At 36.4% G+C, this 17,996-nt stretch overlaps 2 protein-coding genes across 3 annotated transcripts in view; both read right to left on the reverse strand.

The window, feature by feature from the left end:
* Positions 1 to 17,996, reverse strand: part of LOC117344441 (NAD kinase-like) — a 61,234-nt gene that overhangs the window by 27,089 nt on the left and 16,149 nt on the right. The window lies entirely within an intron of this gene.
* Positions 7,259 to 12,807, reverse strand: LOC117344443 (alpha-L-iduronidase-like). The gene has a single exon (XM_033907174.1). It carries the CDS (start codon positions 12,580 to 12,582, stop codon positions 10,447 to 10,449), a length of 2,136 nt encoding a protein of 711 aa, XP_033763065.1. The 5' UTR covers positions 12,583 to 12,807; the 3' UTR covers positions 7,259 to 10,446.

Consider the following 17,996-nt stretch of genomic DNA (forward strand, 5'->3'; position numbering starts at 1 on the left):
GTCGAGGGCCTGGTATTATCTCTAACAGGATATGTAAAATTGTGTTTATCAGCAAAACACTACTATATCAATGTACAGCTCAAACATTGTTGTATTTACTTTATAAGACATCAAAAAACACACCAGGAACATAACTCAAAAGCCCCAAAAGGCCTGAAATGTTCTCAAGGAATAAATACAAGTATTGCTGATATTTGTCTTTCAACATCAATGAAAATACACATGATTCTCTAGTCCCGAAAAATGCTTCACTAAAACTGAATGATAGTTATCATACATTTATTTTACATGGTTAAGGGTCATGATAACCCATGAGAGGATCCAGACCCTTATCCCTTTATAATCCTGGAAGCATGATTGTGTCCATCACTTCATCACCATCAAGTATCAAGTAGGATTCTCCTGAAGTACCATACATGACTATGTCAGTGGTGACCTTGACCATTCTCCTATAAGTACCATACATGACTATGTCAGTGGTGACCTTGACCATTCCTCTGTAAGTACCATACATGTCTATGTCAGTGGTGACCTTGACCATTCTCCTGTAAGTACCATACATGTCTATGTCAGTGGTGACCTTGACCATTCCTCTGTAAGTACCATAGATGACAATGTCAGTGGTGACCTTGACCATTCTCCTGTAAGTACCATACATGTCTATGTCAGTGGTGACCTTGACCATTCCTCTGTAAGTACCATACATGTCTATGTCAGTGGTGACCTTGACCATTCTCCTATAAGTACCATACATGTCTATGTCAGTGGTGACCTTGACCATTCCTCTGTAAGTACCATACATGTCTATGTCAGTGGTGACCTTGACCATTCTCCTATAAGTACCATACATGTCTATGTCAGTGGTGACCTTGACCATTCCTCTGTAAGTACCATAGATGACAATGTCAGTGGTGACCTTGACCATTCCTCTGTAAGTACCATACATGACTATGTCGGTGGTGATCTTGACCATTCCTCTGTAAGTACCTGATACATGATTATGTCAGTGGTGACCTTGACCATTCTTCTGTAAGTACCATACATGACAATGTCAGTGGTGACCTTGACCATTCCTCTGTAAGTACCATACATGACTATGTCGGGGTGATCTTGACCATTCCTCTGTAAGTACCATATATGTCTATGTCAGTGGTGACCTTGACCATTACTGTGTTAGTACCATACATGACAATGTCAGTGGTGACCTTGACCATTCCTCTGTAAGTACCATACATGTCTATGTCAGTGGTGACCTTGACCATTCCTCTGTAAGTACCATACATGACTATGTCGGGGTGATCTTGACCATTACTCTGTAAGTACCATACATGTCTGTGTCAGTGGTGACCTTGACCATTACTCTGTAAGTACCATACATGTCTATGTCAGTGGTGACCTTGACCATTCCTCTGTAAGTACCATACATGACTAAGTCGGGGTGATCTTGACCATTCCTCTGTAAGTACCATACATGTCTATGTCAGTGGTGACCTTGACCATTCCTCTGTAAGTACCATACATGTCTATGTCAGTAGTGACCTTGACCATTACTCTGTAAGTACCATACATGACTATATCGGTGGTGACCTTGACCATTCTCCTATAAGTACCATACATGACAATGTCAGCGATGACCTTGACCATTCTCCTATTAGTACCATACATGTCTATGTCCCTTCAATGTGAAATTAAGGACCCTGCTATAAGCATTATTAGAAACTTAAATGTATCATTTGTCTCCTTACCTTACATTCAGCTATTGTTTACATACCTAGTTTTTGCTAGATGCACAGATTTCACAGCCCTATAGGGACAAAGAATCTAGGTACATTCCATACTTAACAATAGCCTTAATTTGCCCTCTTAAAATTGAAAAATGTGGTAATTATAACCACTTCATTAAAACTGGTAAAAACTGTGTCCTCTTCTGACAGTACATTAGTGTATGTATATGTTTTAAAAGAAGGTGGTATGTTTGTGTTCATCTTCTTGTAATAGCATGAATCTGATGCTGACTTTATAGTGCTATCTCACTGAAGTATACTGCTGAAGACATCCAGCAGTAACACCTCACCTGGTCACATTATACTGACAATGGGGAAACCTGTTGCCCAACTTCCTAAATGCTCAGCATTAAACAGGAGTAGCAACTACCATTGTCATAGACTCTGGTATGTGTCGACCAGGGGACAGAACCCAAAGCCTTCCTCACAGGAGCGAACGCTCAACTAAGGCTAAAAGTGAGGCAGTGTCAAGGGAGACATTAGGGAGAAGAAAGTTGTTTGGAAAGAAGAGAAAACATAAGATCTCACCTCTTAAAATCCTGCAATTGAGCCGGCAGGTACAATTCTTATGCCCTACCTGAGGCCAACAGGTACAATCATTACGCCCTACCTGGGGCCAACAGGTACAATCATTACACCCTACCTGGGGCCAGCAGGTACAATTCTTACATCCTACCTGGGGCCAGCTGGTACAATTCTTACATCCTACCTGGGGCCAGCAGGTACAATCATTACGCCCTACCTGGGGCCAGCAGGTACAATCATTACGCCCTACCTGGGGCCAACAGGTACAATCAATACGCCCTACCTGGGGCCAGCAGGTACAATCATTACGCCCTAACTGGGGCCAACAGATACAATTATTACACCCCACCTGGGGCCAGCAGGTACAATCATTACGCCCTACCTGGGGCCAGCAGGTACAATCATTACGCCCTACCTGGGGCCAACAGGTACAATCAATACGCCCTACCTGGGGCCAGCAGGTACAATCATTACGCCCTACCTGGGGCCAACAGATACAATTATTACACCCCACCTGGGGCCAGCAGGTACAATCATTACGCCCTACCTGGGGCCAGCAGGTACAATTCTTAAGCCCTACCTGGGGCCAGCAGATACAATTATTACATCCCACCTGGGGCCAACAAGTACAATCATTACGCCCCACCTGGGGCCAGCAGGTACAATTCTTAAGCCCTACCTGGGGCCAGCAGGTACAATCATTACGCCCTACCTGGGGCCAGCAGGTACAATTATTACACCCCACCTGGGGCCAACAGGTACAATTCTTACGTCCTACCTGGGGCCAGCAGGTACAATTCTTATGCCCTACCTGCGGCCAGCAGGTACAATTATTACACCCTACCTGGGGCCAACAGGTACAATTCTTACGCCCTACCCACAGGACACTAACTGTAGGTAAAACTGCTCTTGCATGTTTTGTTGTATTACTAAAGTTGAGTATATAATTATCAGGCATAGGCTTACTGATGGATACAGTAAAGGATAACATCCATTCAATATATGTATGTAACATACTGTAACTTGTAACATACTCCGTTTGACTGATATGGTAAAGGATAACATCCATTCAATATATGTATGTAACATACTGTAACTTGTAACATACTCCGTTTGACTGATATGATAATGGATAACCTCCATTCAATATATGTATGTAACATACTGTAACTTGTAACATACTCCGTTTGACTGATATGGTAATGGATAACATCCATTCAATATATGTATGTAACATACTGTAACTTGTAACATACTCCGTTTGACTGATATGGTAATGGATAACATCCATTCAATATATGTATGTAACATACTGTAACTTGTAACATACTCCGTTTGACTGATATGGTAATGGATAACATCCATTCAATATATGTATGTAACATACTGTAACTTGTAACATACTCCGTTTGACTGATATGGTAATGGATAACATCCATTCAATATATGTATGTAACATACTGTAACTTGTAACATACTCTGTTTGACTGATACAGTAAGACTAGACATAACTGAAAACGAACTGAATATCAAATTGACTTCTTATTGATCTATAGTGTTACAGAATATGTAAATTTAAAGTTTGAAATAATATTAGATTATACAAATATAATTTCGAACTTTAAATTTACATATTCTCATTAAAATTGAATAAATATTAAAGGCTTAAAATTCTGAAATTGCAGAGGCAGACCTATATATCTCTAAATATTAGGAATGGATTTTGGAATTTTATAATCAAGACGATCGACCTGTCTATAAAGACTGCTATCTATATACAAACAATCCTAAATATGGCCAAAGTGATGTTTTATAATTATAACCTGTCTCTAAAGATTAGTCTGTTTATAAAAACTATCCTAAATATGGCCAAATTGGTATTTTAAGATTAATACCTATAAGAAACATTTGTCTATTAAACAATGGTCTGAAAAATGGTCTTAGAGGTGTTTTGTAATTAAAACCTGCCTATAAAGACTATTTGTCCACGAAGACCCTTAATCCTAAGAATGGCCTATAAAGTGGTGTTTTATACCAAACTGAAATTGAATTTTTTATTTATTACAATGCCATATTCAAGAACAAGATACCAGGTAACAGTCTAATAATCTAGCTAAGGAAAAACTGTCTTAATATCTCACTATGTCTGGCTAGGATTCTCTTATAGTATAAGATTGTGAGTTTGAGGTCTCAGGTCAGGGTACATTGTCCTGATCATCCTTTTCATTTCCATATTAATATCAAATCAGTCATGGTTGGAACAATTAAAGCTTTCGTTTGACAGGCAGTTTTAGGACACCTGTTTGTATAGAAAGCATAAAAATGGATTTGTTAGCAAAACTGACTTCATCCTTAAAAACACACATATTTTATGAGTAAAGTGTGCACCATATGCATTAGCTAAGAAAATTAGACATACAGACATTGGATGAAGTATCTTCATGATAACCTGGATTAAAAACAATGTAATCATACAAATACATTTGCTTTGGTTTTGTTTTCACATTTATGGATGAAAGCTTAGAAATATTTACTCTTTAGATAACAAAAATCAAGTTTGACAATACCTCAGGACAGGTATATTCTACAATCAGAGCATGAAGTCCATTATATTAAGCTCGTACTTTTTAGGTATCTGAACAAGAACAATACAGCAATTGTTACATGTTTTTGAGCTTCTGTAGCATAACCAATTTCATCGTCTATAACTTCATTAAATGGAAGGAAATTGCTACCTGGTGATGTCAACAGGCACAGTGATAATGGGTAGACATCACAGGTTACTGGATTCCTCTAACAAGAGATCCGGGAGGATCTTCGTCTGTGTCTACCATTGAATGATCTTTATCAGTCATACGAAAGACTGATGTTTTCTCTACTTTTCCCTTCTTTCCATCTTAATTATTTCATAACATGGGGAACCTACATATAAAAACTAATAAAGATCTTAAGAACTTAATATCCGAGATATAGCTAGCTAAAAAGGATGAAACAGCTTATGATGTCTCTACCATCATTGACGACTCCTAAAAGGAAAAAAACAGCTTCCTTTTACCTTGAAAACTGGTAGCTACTTATTATCAGTATGATAATAATTTTATAATAGTGCATTGGTAAAAAACAATAATCAATATATTTTAATGACAATTATGACAGTGAAAACAAAACCATGCAATGTATTTTTCAACTGATTTATTCAACTTAAGAGCAATTTCCCTGAAAGTTGGACATATCTATTTACATAAATATTGTTGATCGTATCACTGTAATTAAACAGAAGCAGCATCTCTGTACTTATCCAATGCCCTGGAGATAGTCTGAGTTTTGATTACCCTAAAGACTTATTAATTAAACTCAATTATTTAGATATTCTACAAACCAGAAAGATCAGTTTAAAATGTTGTATCAAAGATAATATTTTGGCAAAAGGAGGTCTGTAATGTACCTTGAAATTGTAATTTCTCCCTAAATTTTTAGCGTATATGTATAGTCAAGATTTTTTTTCTTCTATTTGGTTCGACAAAAAAAAGACTCCATCTACAACCAGAAATATTTCTTTAGCTACCATATTAATTTGAATCTATTTGATTTATAATGAAAACATCAACTCTTCATGTATTCAAATGTTTTTTGTCACTAGGGAAAAATATTCACTTTATTTTCACTGTAAAAACCTAATATTTCATGGTAAAATTGTAATAAATTTCTACTGTCTAATTCAGGTACTTGTTTTTTATCCCTATGATTACATTGAAAGTTTGGAGTTTCAATATTTTCTGAAATGTACTTGACAGAAGGATTTAATTTTCATTAGCATGTCCTTCAGTTCCCATGCTGAATCAGACATGATATCTATCTTTCAAATGGTGCAGTATAAACTCTGTGAAAAACGACTGACTACAGACATTTGTTAGCATCATATACAAATACTCTAGATGACGTACAAAATATACCAATATAGTTTTACATAGTCTCAGTTATAGCGGCATTTGCCATGAAATATATAGTTATCAACTCACAATCATAATATGCTCTAGTTGTTTTCTATATGTTAGCTGCTGAGCAGGTGTGTGTTCTAATTTTTCCCAAACACATCTCTCCTTTCCTACAAGGTTAGCAGTGACACAGACTGTCTTAAAGTGTCCCCTAACAAATCTCCCATAGCTTACAAGGTTAGTAGTGACACAGACTGTTCTAAAGTGTCCCCTAACAAATCTCCCATAGCTTACAAGGTTAGCAGTGACACAGACTTATCTGTTATAATGCATGTGTCCCCTAACAAATCTCCCATTGCTTACAAGGTTAGCAGTGACACAGACTTATTTAAAGTTTCCCCTAACAAATCTCCCATAGCTTACAAGGTTAGCAGTGACACAGACTGTTTTAAAGTGTCCTCTAACAAATCTCCCATAGCTTACAAGGTTAGCAGTGACACAGACTTATCTGTTCTAATGTGTCCCCTAACAAATCTCCCATAGCTTACAAGGTTAGCAGTGACACAGACTTATCTGTTCTAAAGTGTCCCCTAGAAAACAAATCTCCCATAGCTTACAAGGTTAGCAGTGACACAGATTTATCTGTTCTAAAGTGTCCCCAAACAAATCTTCAATTGCTTATTTACAAGGTTACCAGTGACACAGACTTGTCTGTTTTAAAGTGTCTCCAAGCAAATCTTCCTATATATATATATATATTTATATATAGGGTGTAGTAAGTAATAATGACGGTATAAACCAATATAGGTACTGGATCCTAACAAACAAATGTTGGATGCGTATTACTAGAAATAGATATATGTCAAGTAGTAATAACGACAGTACAGACAAGTAAATTGTCGAATTTTCGAGGCAATCTGCCCCTTTATCAAGACACAGGTAAATTACATATGATCACATATAGACATAGAACATGAAACAGTTACACAAATATAGTAGGTATAAACAACAAAAAATATCGTAATGTTGTAAAAACGATCCCCCTCGGCCGATAATTAATTCGCCGAGGGCCTATTATGTTTAATTAGGAAACATATATATATAGCTTACAAGGTTAGCAGTGAGACAGACTAGTGTCCCCTAACAAATATCCCATTGCTTACAAGGTTAGCAGTGACACAGACTAATCTTTTCTAAAATGTCCCCTAACAAATCTCCCATTCCCAAGGTTAGGACCTCTAAACTCTCTAGTGGGAATGTGTTGAGTTACCAGGTTTGGTAAAGTAATGTATCATATAAATGCTCATTCTGCTCGAAAGATTAATCAAGTTATTTTAGATACTATACACTGTGACATAATTAATCCCCTCCACATACATACAAATCAAAACTCAGCTAAAAATTATACATAATCCTCTCAAATCACAGAAATCCACAGGTAGTAATTATTCCTATATATACATAAAGCTTTTTTTAATAAGCAATCTGTTTGCCAATAAACGTTCTGTTTTTAATATTTCAATGTATTGTACATAAACTCATGATCTCAAAATGAAATGCCAGCATGAGTGGTTAAGTATCCAGCTACAGGTTCCAAGATCCCACTGACTTCTCATTAGTACATGATAGAAACAGATATATGTTTGTGAAATTGAATTAAGGTATGTAATGAAAAATTGGAATATATATTGTGAATTCAACACAGAGAAACTTGTTATCTAAAAAGACATTTTCTATTTACATCATATATACAATATATGCTGAAAACATAACTGCATTTGAAATTGTGGGAATTAAAATAGCAATTGTCAATACCATATTATTTTCATCAGCTTCTGTGAGCATCATTCTGATTGGTCAATAAGATATATTAAAGAGAAAGCATCATTCTGATTGGTCAATATGTCAACAAATAAAAGCATCATTCTAATTGGTCATTAAGTCAATGAAGAGAAAACACCATTCTGTTTGGTCAATAATCAATGAATAGAAATCTTCATTCTGATTGGTCAATAATATATAAGTCAATGAATAGAAAACCTCATTCTGATTGGTCAATAATAAACTGATATGTCCTCAAGTCAAGAGCATATATATCTTAGATTTTCACTCCAGTAAGTAGTTGTTGACACGTAATTGAATCCATACTCATTTAAGCATTAAAATACAAATAATGACGTACATGAATTGAAACTGATATAAGGTGATTTTGAAAGACCCTCAGGCAAATCCTGGTAGCATGATATTTTTTATGACTCCATAAACAGCAAGAAGGCAATTAATTATAAGACATACATGTTCTGAGATTTCAAATGATATATTTTCAAATGATAATTTGAAATCAAGAAACAAAAAAAAATTGATACACATTAATATTTCTCAAAAAGATGCAAACATTTACCATAGAATACATGTCAGTAAGTCAATAAGAGTTAGGCTATATTACATGATTTCTGATCAGCTGAGTTGAGCTATTGATTATCAAATAAACAATTTCACGTACTCTTGACGATCATAATCACACAAAGAGTCCCATTAAAAGGCCTTACAGCTCAATATTTGTACACTCTCTGACCAACAATAAAGTCATTCTGATTAGAAAACAATTCAATATTGATATGAGTTTGAAGTTGAACAATACTTTATTATTGATTATTAATTATGGACTTCAATCAACTTATCAAGAGCACCAATCTCTTCTGGATAAAATTGGGAATGTGGTAGAGATGGAGCAAAGGGTCTCAAACATGGTAATAAGTTAATATATATCCAATAGTCAGTCAATATGAAGTATTAACAGATTATCAATACTTTATCCAATCTACACAAATATACTGCTGGACTTACATAATGGACACAATTAAGTCAACAGAACAAAATGGACACGAGTCAATAAAGAAGTTTATATAACACCTTGAGAAATTCCCTGAGCCTACCAGGTGATGTTTTTGTTTACACCTGTTTACTTGTGTTCATGTTTACAATCCGATAAACTCAAAAATCCCATTTCCACTGAATTACACAAAGTTACGAAACCTAAAACCATTTAAATACAGTAAAGCTACATCTAACGTACGCGTATTAAAACTAACATCGTGACCAGTAATATTGTAGCGTGACAAAACATTTTTATTTCTTTACAGTAGGTTGACTTTCCAACATAATAATAACATATTGTTGTGATAAGTTGTAAGCAAAGTAATCATAATACAGCCATCTTTTATCCCGTCTGAGAGATGTTTTGATCGGCATATAATTCTCACTACTAGACTATAAGGACTCACAAAACTAAATCAGCCAATTGGCAGTCAGCTGTTGTTTCTCTTGGACCAGGTCCCTAACGAAAATATATTTCTGAGGCTTGTAGCTATTTTCTTAAGTAATTAACGTGAAGAATAGATACACTACTCCCTATATAAGTGAATAAAGAGTTATGTCTTAAGACATGAAAAACAAAAATGTACATTCCTATTGCTACTAACAAGAGATCCCTGAGGGATCTTGGCACTCGTGATCACCATTGAATGATCTATATCAGTCAAATGAAAGACTGGTCTTTTCTCTTGTTTTCCTTTCTTTCACTCTTCTTTCAAAACATTTAACAACTTGATATAATATAGCAGGAGCAACCTGCAATTGGCAAAGTACAAGATGGCCGCCAGTCAGCCATGTTGTTTTCTGATTGGTCCCAAAATGCAATATGCATAACTAGGGACCAAACAGAACCTAAATGTGAAATTGAGAAAGATTCTTTTAGAATTTCTGAGGAATAATGATAACAAGAACTGTTTACGGAGGGACGGCCAGACAGACAGACCATGGACGGACCACGGATAGACCACGGACCACAGACGCAGGGCGATTTGAATAGTCCACCATCTGACAATGGTGGGTTAAAAAAAAATAGAGTAAAGTAAGACTACTGGTGAAAAAAGTCAGGAATTCCCCCAGGAGGGGATATGGTAAATTATAGCAAAAATATTAAGCTGAGTCCTATATATATACTGGAAAAACAGTGGGTTTGCTGAGTTACGTAGATGCTTGGATTGACCGTTCTTCCATACCAAACCTGTCCCTCTTTATCAGAATGAATTTTCTGCAATTAATAAGTGCTCTTCCCAATCCAATCCAAGAACAACTCAAGATATTTAACTGCAAATTTAAACCAATCCAAAAACAATCTTTGAATTCAGTATCTGATATCAACTAGGATACTTGACAGGGATGGAATATTTTCCCCCTCGCTGCCAGTAATCAACAGCTCGTACACGATAATATCCCATCACACACTGATCCTCGAATGATAGTGACGGCGCAAAGACAAAAGCAGTCACTATAACGTCATAATTATTCACGCGAATGTAAGGGCCATACAAGTTCCGATGTGAAAACTCCACTTCATATGTTAAAATACATTTTGTGGTCACATGAGTGTCAGCCCAGCTAATCAGCACTTGTCCTGAAGTTATATTATATAAAATTACGGAGGTGACTTGTCCTGGTGACTCCCGCGGCTTTGCACAGATATGTAAAACTTTTACAGAAGGTTGTGGTAAGGAGATGTCTATTGATTCCAATGGCATGACAGCTGAATTATATTTCGTCAACAAGAAACGATGCGGTCCTTCATGTTGTCGCAGCACTAGGAACTGTTGGGGACTGGGGTATTTAGGTTTACCAAACTGACTCCACATCAGATATACATTCCCTGTTTTAATAGCATTATCTACAGTATATCCTACTATCATTGTCTCATCTAAATCAAATATGTTCCCAATGACCCGAACAGAAATTGAAACGGTCTGATTAGCCGACGACCGTGTATCATCACTGTTATACAGAACAACAGTAATCTGTCTACTATCCCTGTCGTCCGTCGATTCGGGGCGATGACACGATGCGATCACACCAACAAAACTGTCATTTTTAACATGCTTTCCTCCCAGAATGCTTTCAGAGAAATTAACATGAAGTTGGTGGTTGCCAAGGAGAGAGAGAAGCACCATGGCGGAGTGGACAGGTTTCCGTAGGAACTGTGTATGTGGTGGGTGGGTATTGTTGATCTGAAATCTTGCATTTAATGTTCGCTGTGTAAACTGGAATGGATACCAGCTTAGGAAGCCATTGTCATTACTCAGAAGTGAAAAGTTAAACATCTGTTCCCGCTGAGCTCCCCCTCTCAAAACAATATTTTGGTGCTGACCTATGACCTTTGTTACCATGGCAGCGTAGGTAGCATCAGCTCTCCAAACTTCCGGCCTACTCCATCCAACAAGAGGATCGCCTTCATCATTATAAAATGGCTTCCTGGCCAGAGACGGATAATTCTTCCTTATTTTTGCTACAGTTTTAATTTCCCCATTGATTATATTGTTTGTTTGCCTGTTTCCTTTTCTATGGTAGGACAGGAAATTTAATCTCACTCCCACCTCACCTGTGAAATAATTTCGGCCGCGGACAATATGGTCAAGGAATCCATCAGAGTATTTAGTACGACCCTTGCGGTCACATCCATCGCCCGGTCCGCCTAACACTAGTTCAGAGCTTGCTGCAAGCAGGCCTTCAGAACAAGCATCATAGTAATTCAAATATCCCTGCACAGACATGGAAATATTATCAAAATCACCGCAATCTGGCTCATTCCAAGTCTCAAAATTCCAACTTTTAACATAAGAAATGCCAAACATTTGTATATATCGTTCTGCTGTTTGAAATACTAAATTCTTCCATAAAACAACTTGAGTGTGGTTTTCAAAATCAGTGAAAAAGTTTGAAGGTGACCCCATCAGTTCAAATCCTGGTTTTAAATTATTTTGAAACAAAATCAACAGCAGTTTATCCAGCATTGAGAAATCATACACAGGATTATCTCCCTTGGGGTGTTCAATAACAGAGTTACTTCCCCTGGAGTCCTTCACTGGTTTTCCAGCATATCCTCTTCTCTGAAATCCTACTACTTTCACAAGGTCAAACAACCAGTGAATTCTCACCTGCTTCATCCCCTTATTAGGCACGGAGGCAACCAGAGCTAAATTTAGCCTCATATCGTGACTTAAATCAAACTTGTCAGCTGATTGGTGAGGCGCCGGAGGACAGAACCCAGTGCTTCGCCAGAAATGGTCAAGATCGCCACTAACCTGTGTACTGTTTACCACCAGGGAGAATGACAGAGTAGTCCCCCTTGGCACACAACTGACACACAAGGTCATCCCAGTCACACACATGATAATTGACAGAGTATATATAGTCCCCCTTGACACACAACTGACACACATGATAATTCCTACAGCCGAGGTCAGCACACAACTCGTCTGTGATAGGGTCATTCTGTGACACATCAAACATTCACTTCAATGTAACGCTCTGTTGTTTATCAAAAACAAAGCAATTCCTCCAAGATAAGCATTTCTTACTCGTGTCTTTCTGATCCCAACATGGCCAAATATCCAATCAATTTCTGAGAGCTCAATGACTGTTCATCATATGCAACAATGTCCATTGGTCAAACATAAATCGTCGATTGTAGTCAATCTGTGATCCAGAGAGTCAGTCTGCGATCCAGAGCTATTCCACATCTGACCTGGTTGGTGAGAAAGTAGTTTTCTGTCAGACGATATTGTGTTACAGTACAAGGCACCTTACAAGTTATATAGAATACATGTGTAAACAAACGGTAATCATCGTAACCTGAAAAAAGAGAACACAAGAGCTCCGCAAGCAGGAGTATGATACGACGTCATGTCAATAACACGAGCCAAAAACCCTTAATATGTGTTAAACATAAATCCTTGCAGTTGTATAGTGCAAAATTGAAATTGAATAAAAAATAGAAAACTTTGCATTTTGTATATAATGGCCATATTTGGTAATAAAAGGGGCTTAACCCTGCCAAAGATATTTGGGGAAATCAGGAACACAAATTCGCTTAAGCTATTGTGCCATAAAATATTTGTAGCAAGTTTCATAAAAATTCTGTTGATAAATAAAGGCTAGAGAGCGCTAACAAGGAAAAGATAACGCACGGACGTATGAAAAATAAACAAAAAACTAACTTTACATTCAGAATCAATTAAAAGACATTGGACTTGAAGAAGTACAATGGACTTGAAGAAGTACAATGGCCCTGAAGTACAGGTGGCATTGTTGATACATTAGAGGATGTCACAGAAAACCTTATTTTGGGAATACATGTATCTATATGGAGTTTTGGGTTCTGATAAAATATTCACTAAGAAGCAAAAGCAGACAGCCCAATCACCAACACAAATGTCCTCCCTGGTTTTAGAGGTGTGGCAGTTTTCAATACCAGCTACTATAATTTTGTGTTGTTTAATAAAACGATTGTGAATTCTTCTGGAAAATTGGAAATTTATTAAAGTTGTCTTAATAAAGTTTTATTTCATTTTCAACCAAGCCTATAAACTTCCACATCATTTCATATGAAATGGAAACTCATTAATTATAAAGAACCTATCATAAAATAATTAATCATTGTAATTTATAATTATTATTATAGTATTAATTTCTCTGACTTATCAAAAATACATGTTGAATAAGTATATACAACAAAAATCAGATTTCATGTTTCTATGTTTGTCACCTTTAATGACAAATCCATTTAAAGTCTGCAGGGACTATGATACTCTCTAAGTTAAAAATCTTTTTAATGATGAAATATTTTTAATATAAATACATTGTATGTCTCGTATTAAAAGTGAAAATGAGAAAATAGTAATATGAATTTCAATAATTTCTGAAACACAGTCCATTTATAATTTAGCACTATACTTTTTTCATATCTACTCATTTCCATTAATATGATTACCAAATACAGGCAATACTAGAAAAGTTTGATGAAATGTATTACATTATTTTAGATATATTAACATTTGTTTGCTACAAAATATTCTTTTTTTAAGTTTTTGTTATTTTTCAGCAAACCTACAGTCAGATTATTAATGGTATCTGTATAAATGATACACAGTGAAATGGTCATAGGATAAGCGTAGTTATCTCCCTTTGTATAATGAAAAAAAATCCTTTCAGTTCAAATGGGCATACCAACACTATCAGTTATAACTATAATTTATTACCAATTATAAATGGTAAGATAAAACAACATTTCAATATATTTCTGTTTGATGAAATGCTTATTGTGATGCATTTATTTATTAATCTTTGATATGACGTTTTTTTTTGTCAACAATGCATGTGGACATCTTAAAAAGTTGACATTAGTTGGTCAACCTATGCACTACAATGGAATGTTCACAGAAACCCCATGTATACAGTATATATAGACATCTTAGAACAGCGTTATAGAAACTAAAATACTTTATATGTACCTATTCTGCAGTACATAAGCCTGTCTGGGAATTAATATTTTGGCCTACCATATGCTTCAGTGCTATTCCATTAGGCTGCAGTTAGTCCATCCCCAACTTTGAATCAAAGTCCATGTTTTGGCCCTAGACTTATAACAAGGAAATATATAAGGCCAGTCCCTTAAACTAAACTGTACTTTGATAATAAAATGTTTATGTTGATGACTCAAAGTAGGTCTGTTAACTAAAATTTTATATACAGTTTCACCAAGTATATCACGTTGTTTAAACTGCTGTTTTACTTTGTTCAATCTAACTCTGGCATGATTTGAACCTGAATGAGTTTCTCCTGAACACATACAAAGCATCAAAATCATGCTGATATATTTACTGCTATTTTTTATCAGCTTTTATGAATATTATGTGTTTGTACTTAGCCAACACCAATTAAAACTTCAGAGTACCGTAATAAAAATTTCATTTTAGCCCATTTTTCCTATTACATATGCTCTTTTACTCTCCATTAAATATAAATATGACAGAGATAATTTGTCTCATAAACATAATTGTAACCTCTAAGGTCGTTAGCTTACAAAACTGATCCTTTCTCGTACATCTACTTCACAGAAGACTTTCATGTCAGTATATTTGAGAAAGGCTGTTTTCTAGAGCTCATCATAAATGATATTGGTTAAAGATGAATAGAAAGAAGAAGAAAATGTTAATAACATGTAATTATATGTTCTATCTGCCCTGCTTTTGTTTGTCAGTATATACGTGTATATAAGTTTTAAGCAAACTCCAAAATTCACTAAAACTTACTTTTTCCAAAATCAACCAAAAAAACCTCCACTTGACAGTATATATTGAAGCACTGCACATGCATATACAGACATGAGTAAATATTCATAGATTGCAAAACAAATTCCAGTCTTAATCAATCTCCTCAATCGTGTAGTTACAGGTGACTATACATACAGGTGTTACTTAACATGATTAGGATCTATTTGAACATACCTGATAATATTGAGATTTTAAACTTGATAGTAACATATTGACAAATACTATCCCTGATCATATATCAGATTTGAGACAGCATTAATCTTTCATTACTAAGTTTTATTATTTCTTTATTTCCCATGATTTCTGCTGAGCTGAGAGAGAAACTTTCATGTGAAGTAGATGAGAATCCCTGATCGCTTTGTGGGGAAAGACTGCACAGTAGAATTCTCCAATTGTGTCAAATTAATTTATAACGACCTCATTAAATGATGATGACTTCTTATAAATATTGGAATAGGTATATGATGTAGCGATAGCTGAGAATATACTGCAAAATGTTCTGAAAATAGATCTTTTGGGGTTTAAAACACTTCCTTGAATAATGTTTGAAAACAATATACTACATAGAGAAAACTGAGCATGAGGGAGCGAGTGCAAGTCCACAACGCGTTCTGCTTACGAGAGGTAACATATGCATTCTTGTAGGAACTGTAATGTTATTGTTTTGCACTGATTTAGGTATTCAAAAAACTTGATTGCAGAGATTTTAATTTTCGTAATTAATTTATAAGGGACAGTCTTGATCAGTTTTATGACACATGACTTTATAATATTACGCCTGATTACATTTTCCAACACTGATTTTTACAGTTATAAGTCTCTCTATAAACTAGCTGGTATGTTGGTCTGACAAACCTTTTGCAGAAAGTTATTTTTTGTATTGCCAGCAGCCACAAAGACTTGAAGCAAGACAGTATTACCATTCTGTATAAGATCTTTATTGCTTCTCCAATTGATTTAAAATTTAGTTTATAGCCAAATTGAAATGAATTTAATAGTATATGTAAGATATGTATTTTCGTCTTGTTCTTCTGAAAGAGAGATTTTTGGGGTAAAAATGACATTATTAAAGTAAATTTTAAGAATGAGTGATTCCACTAATTATTGAAAATTTGATAATCATGCAGAAATTCATGAACAGTTCCAGAGAGATCTCCTATCAGGTCAACAGTGCACCATATCTATCTGGAATTAAGCCGCTACCCCAACTAAATCCCCTCTTCATTTTCGCAGAATCATGCATCAATCATAAAATAGTAAGCTATGAGAGTGGTTCACAAATAAGCTCCCAAACCCCCATCCCTTACCCGCCTACCCCTCAACCTTTAATACCAAACCCCCATCCCTTACCCGCCTACCCCTCAACCTTTAATACCAAACCCCCATCCCTTACCCACCTACCCCTCAACCTTTAATACCAAACCCCATCCCTTACCCCCCTACCCCTCAACCTTTAATACCAACCCCCATCCCTTACCCGCCTACCCCTCAACCTTTAATACCAAACCCCCATCCCTTACCCGCCTACCCCTCAACCTTTAATACCAAACCCCCATCCCTTACCCGCCTACCCCTCAACCTTTAATACCAAACCCCCATCCCTTACCCGCCTACCCCACAACCTTTAATACCAAACCCCCATCCCTTACCCACCTACCCCTCAACCTTTAATACCAAACCCCCATCCCTTACCCGCCTACCCCACAACCTTTAATACCAAACCCCCATCCCTTACCCACCTACCCCTCAACCTTTAATACCAAACCCCCATCCCTTACCCCCCTATCCCTCAAACTTTAATACTAAACCCCCATCCCTTACCCGCCTACCCCTCAACCTTTAATACCAAACCCCCATCCCTTACCCGCCTACCCCACAACCTTTAATACCAAACCCCCATCCCTTACCTGCCTACCCCTCAACCTTTAATACCAAACCCCCATCCCTTACCCGCCTACCCCACAACCTTTAATACCAAACCCCCATCCCTTACCCGCCTACCCCACAACCTTTAATACCAAACCCCCATCCCTTACCCGCCTACCCCACAACCTTTAATACTCAGCTCTACAGAAGAAAGGGCTTGTTTAGGGTTAAATACGGTACAAATTACTATGGTATGTTCATTAGACCGAGTACGGTATCCTGTGTACTTTATCTGTCAGTATATTATGTCAGTCAATATGACTGTCAGTATATTAACAGTAACAACCCTTTATAATCCTATTTAGGGTTAAATACGGTACAAATTGCTATTGTATGTTCATTAGACCGAGTACGGTATCACGTGTACTTTATCTATGTTAGTATATTAACAGTTACAACCCTTTATAATCCTATTTAGTCACGATACATAACTCCTGACAACTGTCTGATGGAGACAATTAACTATGATCATTGCTACCAAACAGTTACTGTATTCATCATTTCTCCTAACACGTTTTAGCTCACCTTACCAAAAGGCAAGTGAACATGAGATATGCTGTGGTGCAGTGCATGTCATCCATCTGACATCAACCTTTTCCTTGATATGAAATCTTCGAATCCCCAAACATGGTCTAGAATCAAGATATCTGGCTGGTATA

The sequence above is a fragment of the Pecten maximus genome, chromosome 16 (genome assembly GCF_902652985.1).
Source record: "Pecten maximus chromosome 16, xPecMax1.1, whole genome shotgun sequence".
Classification (NCBI taxonomy): domain Eukaryota; kingdom Metazoa; phylum Mollusca; class Bivalvia; order Pectinida; family Pectinidae; genus Pecten; species Pecten maximus.

Bases quoted from the DNA above. Each gene is read 5' to 3' on its own strand.
- LOC117344443 (XM_033907174.1), bottom strand. From the start codon at position 12,582: ATGTGTCACAGAATGACCCTATCACAGACGAGTTGTGTGCTGACCTCG.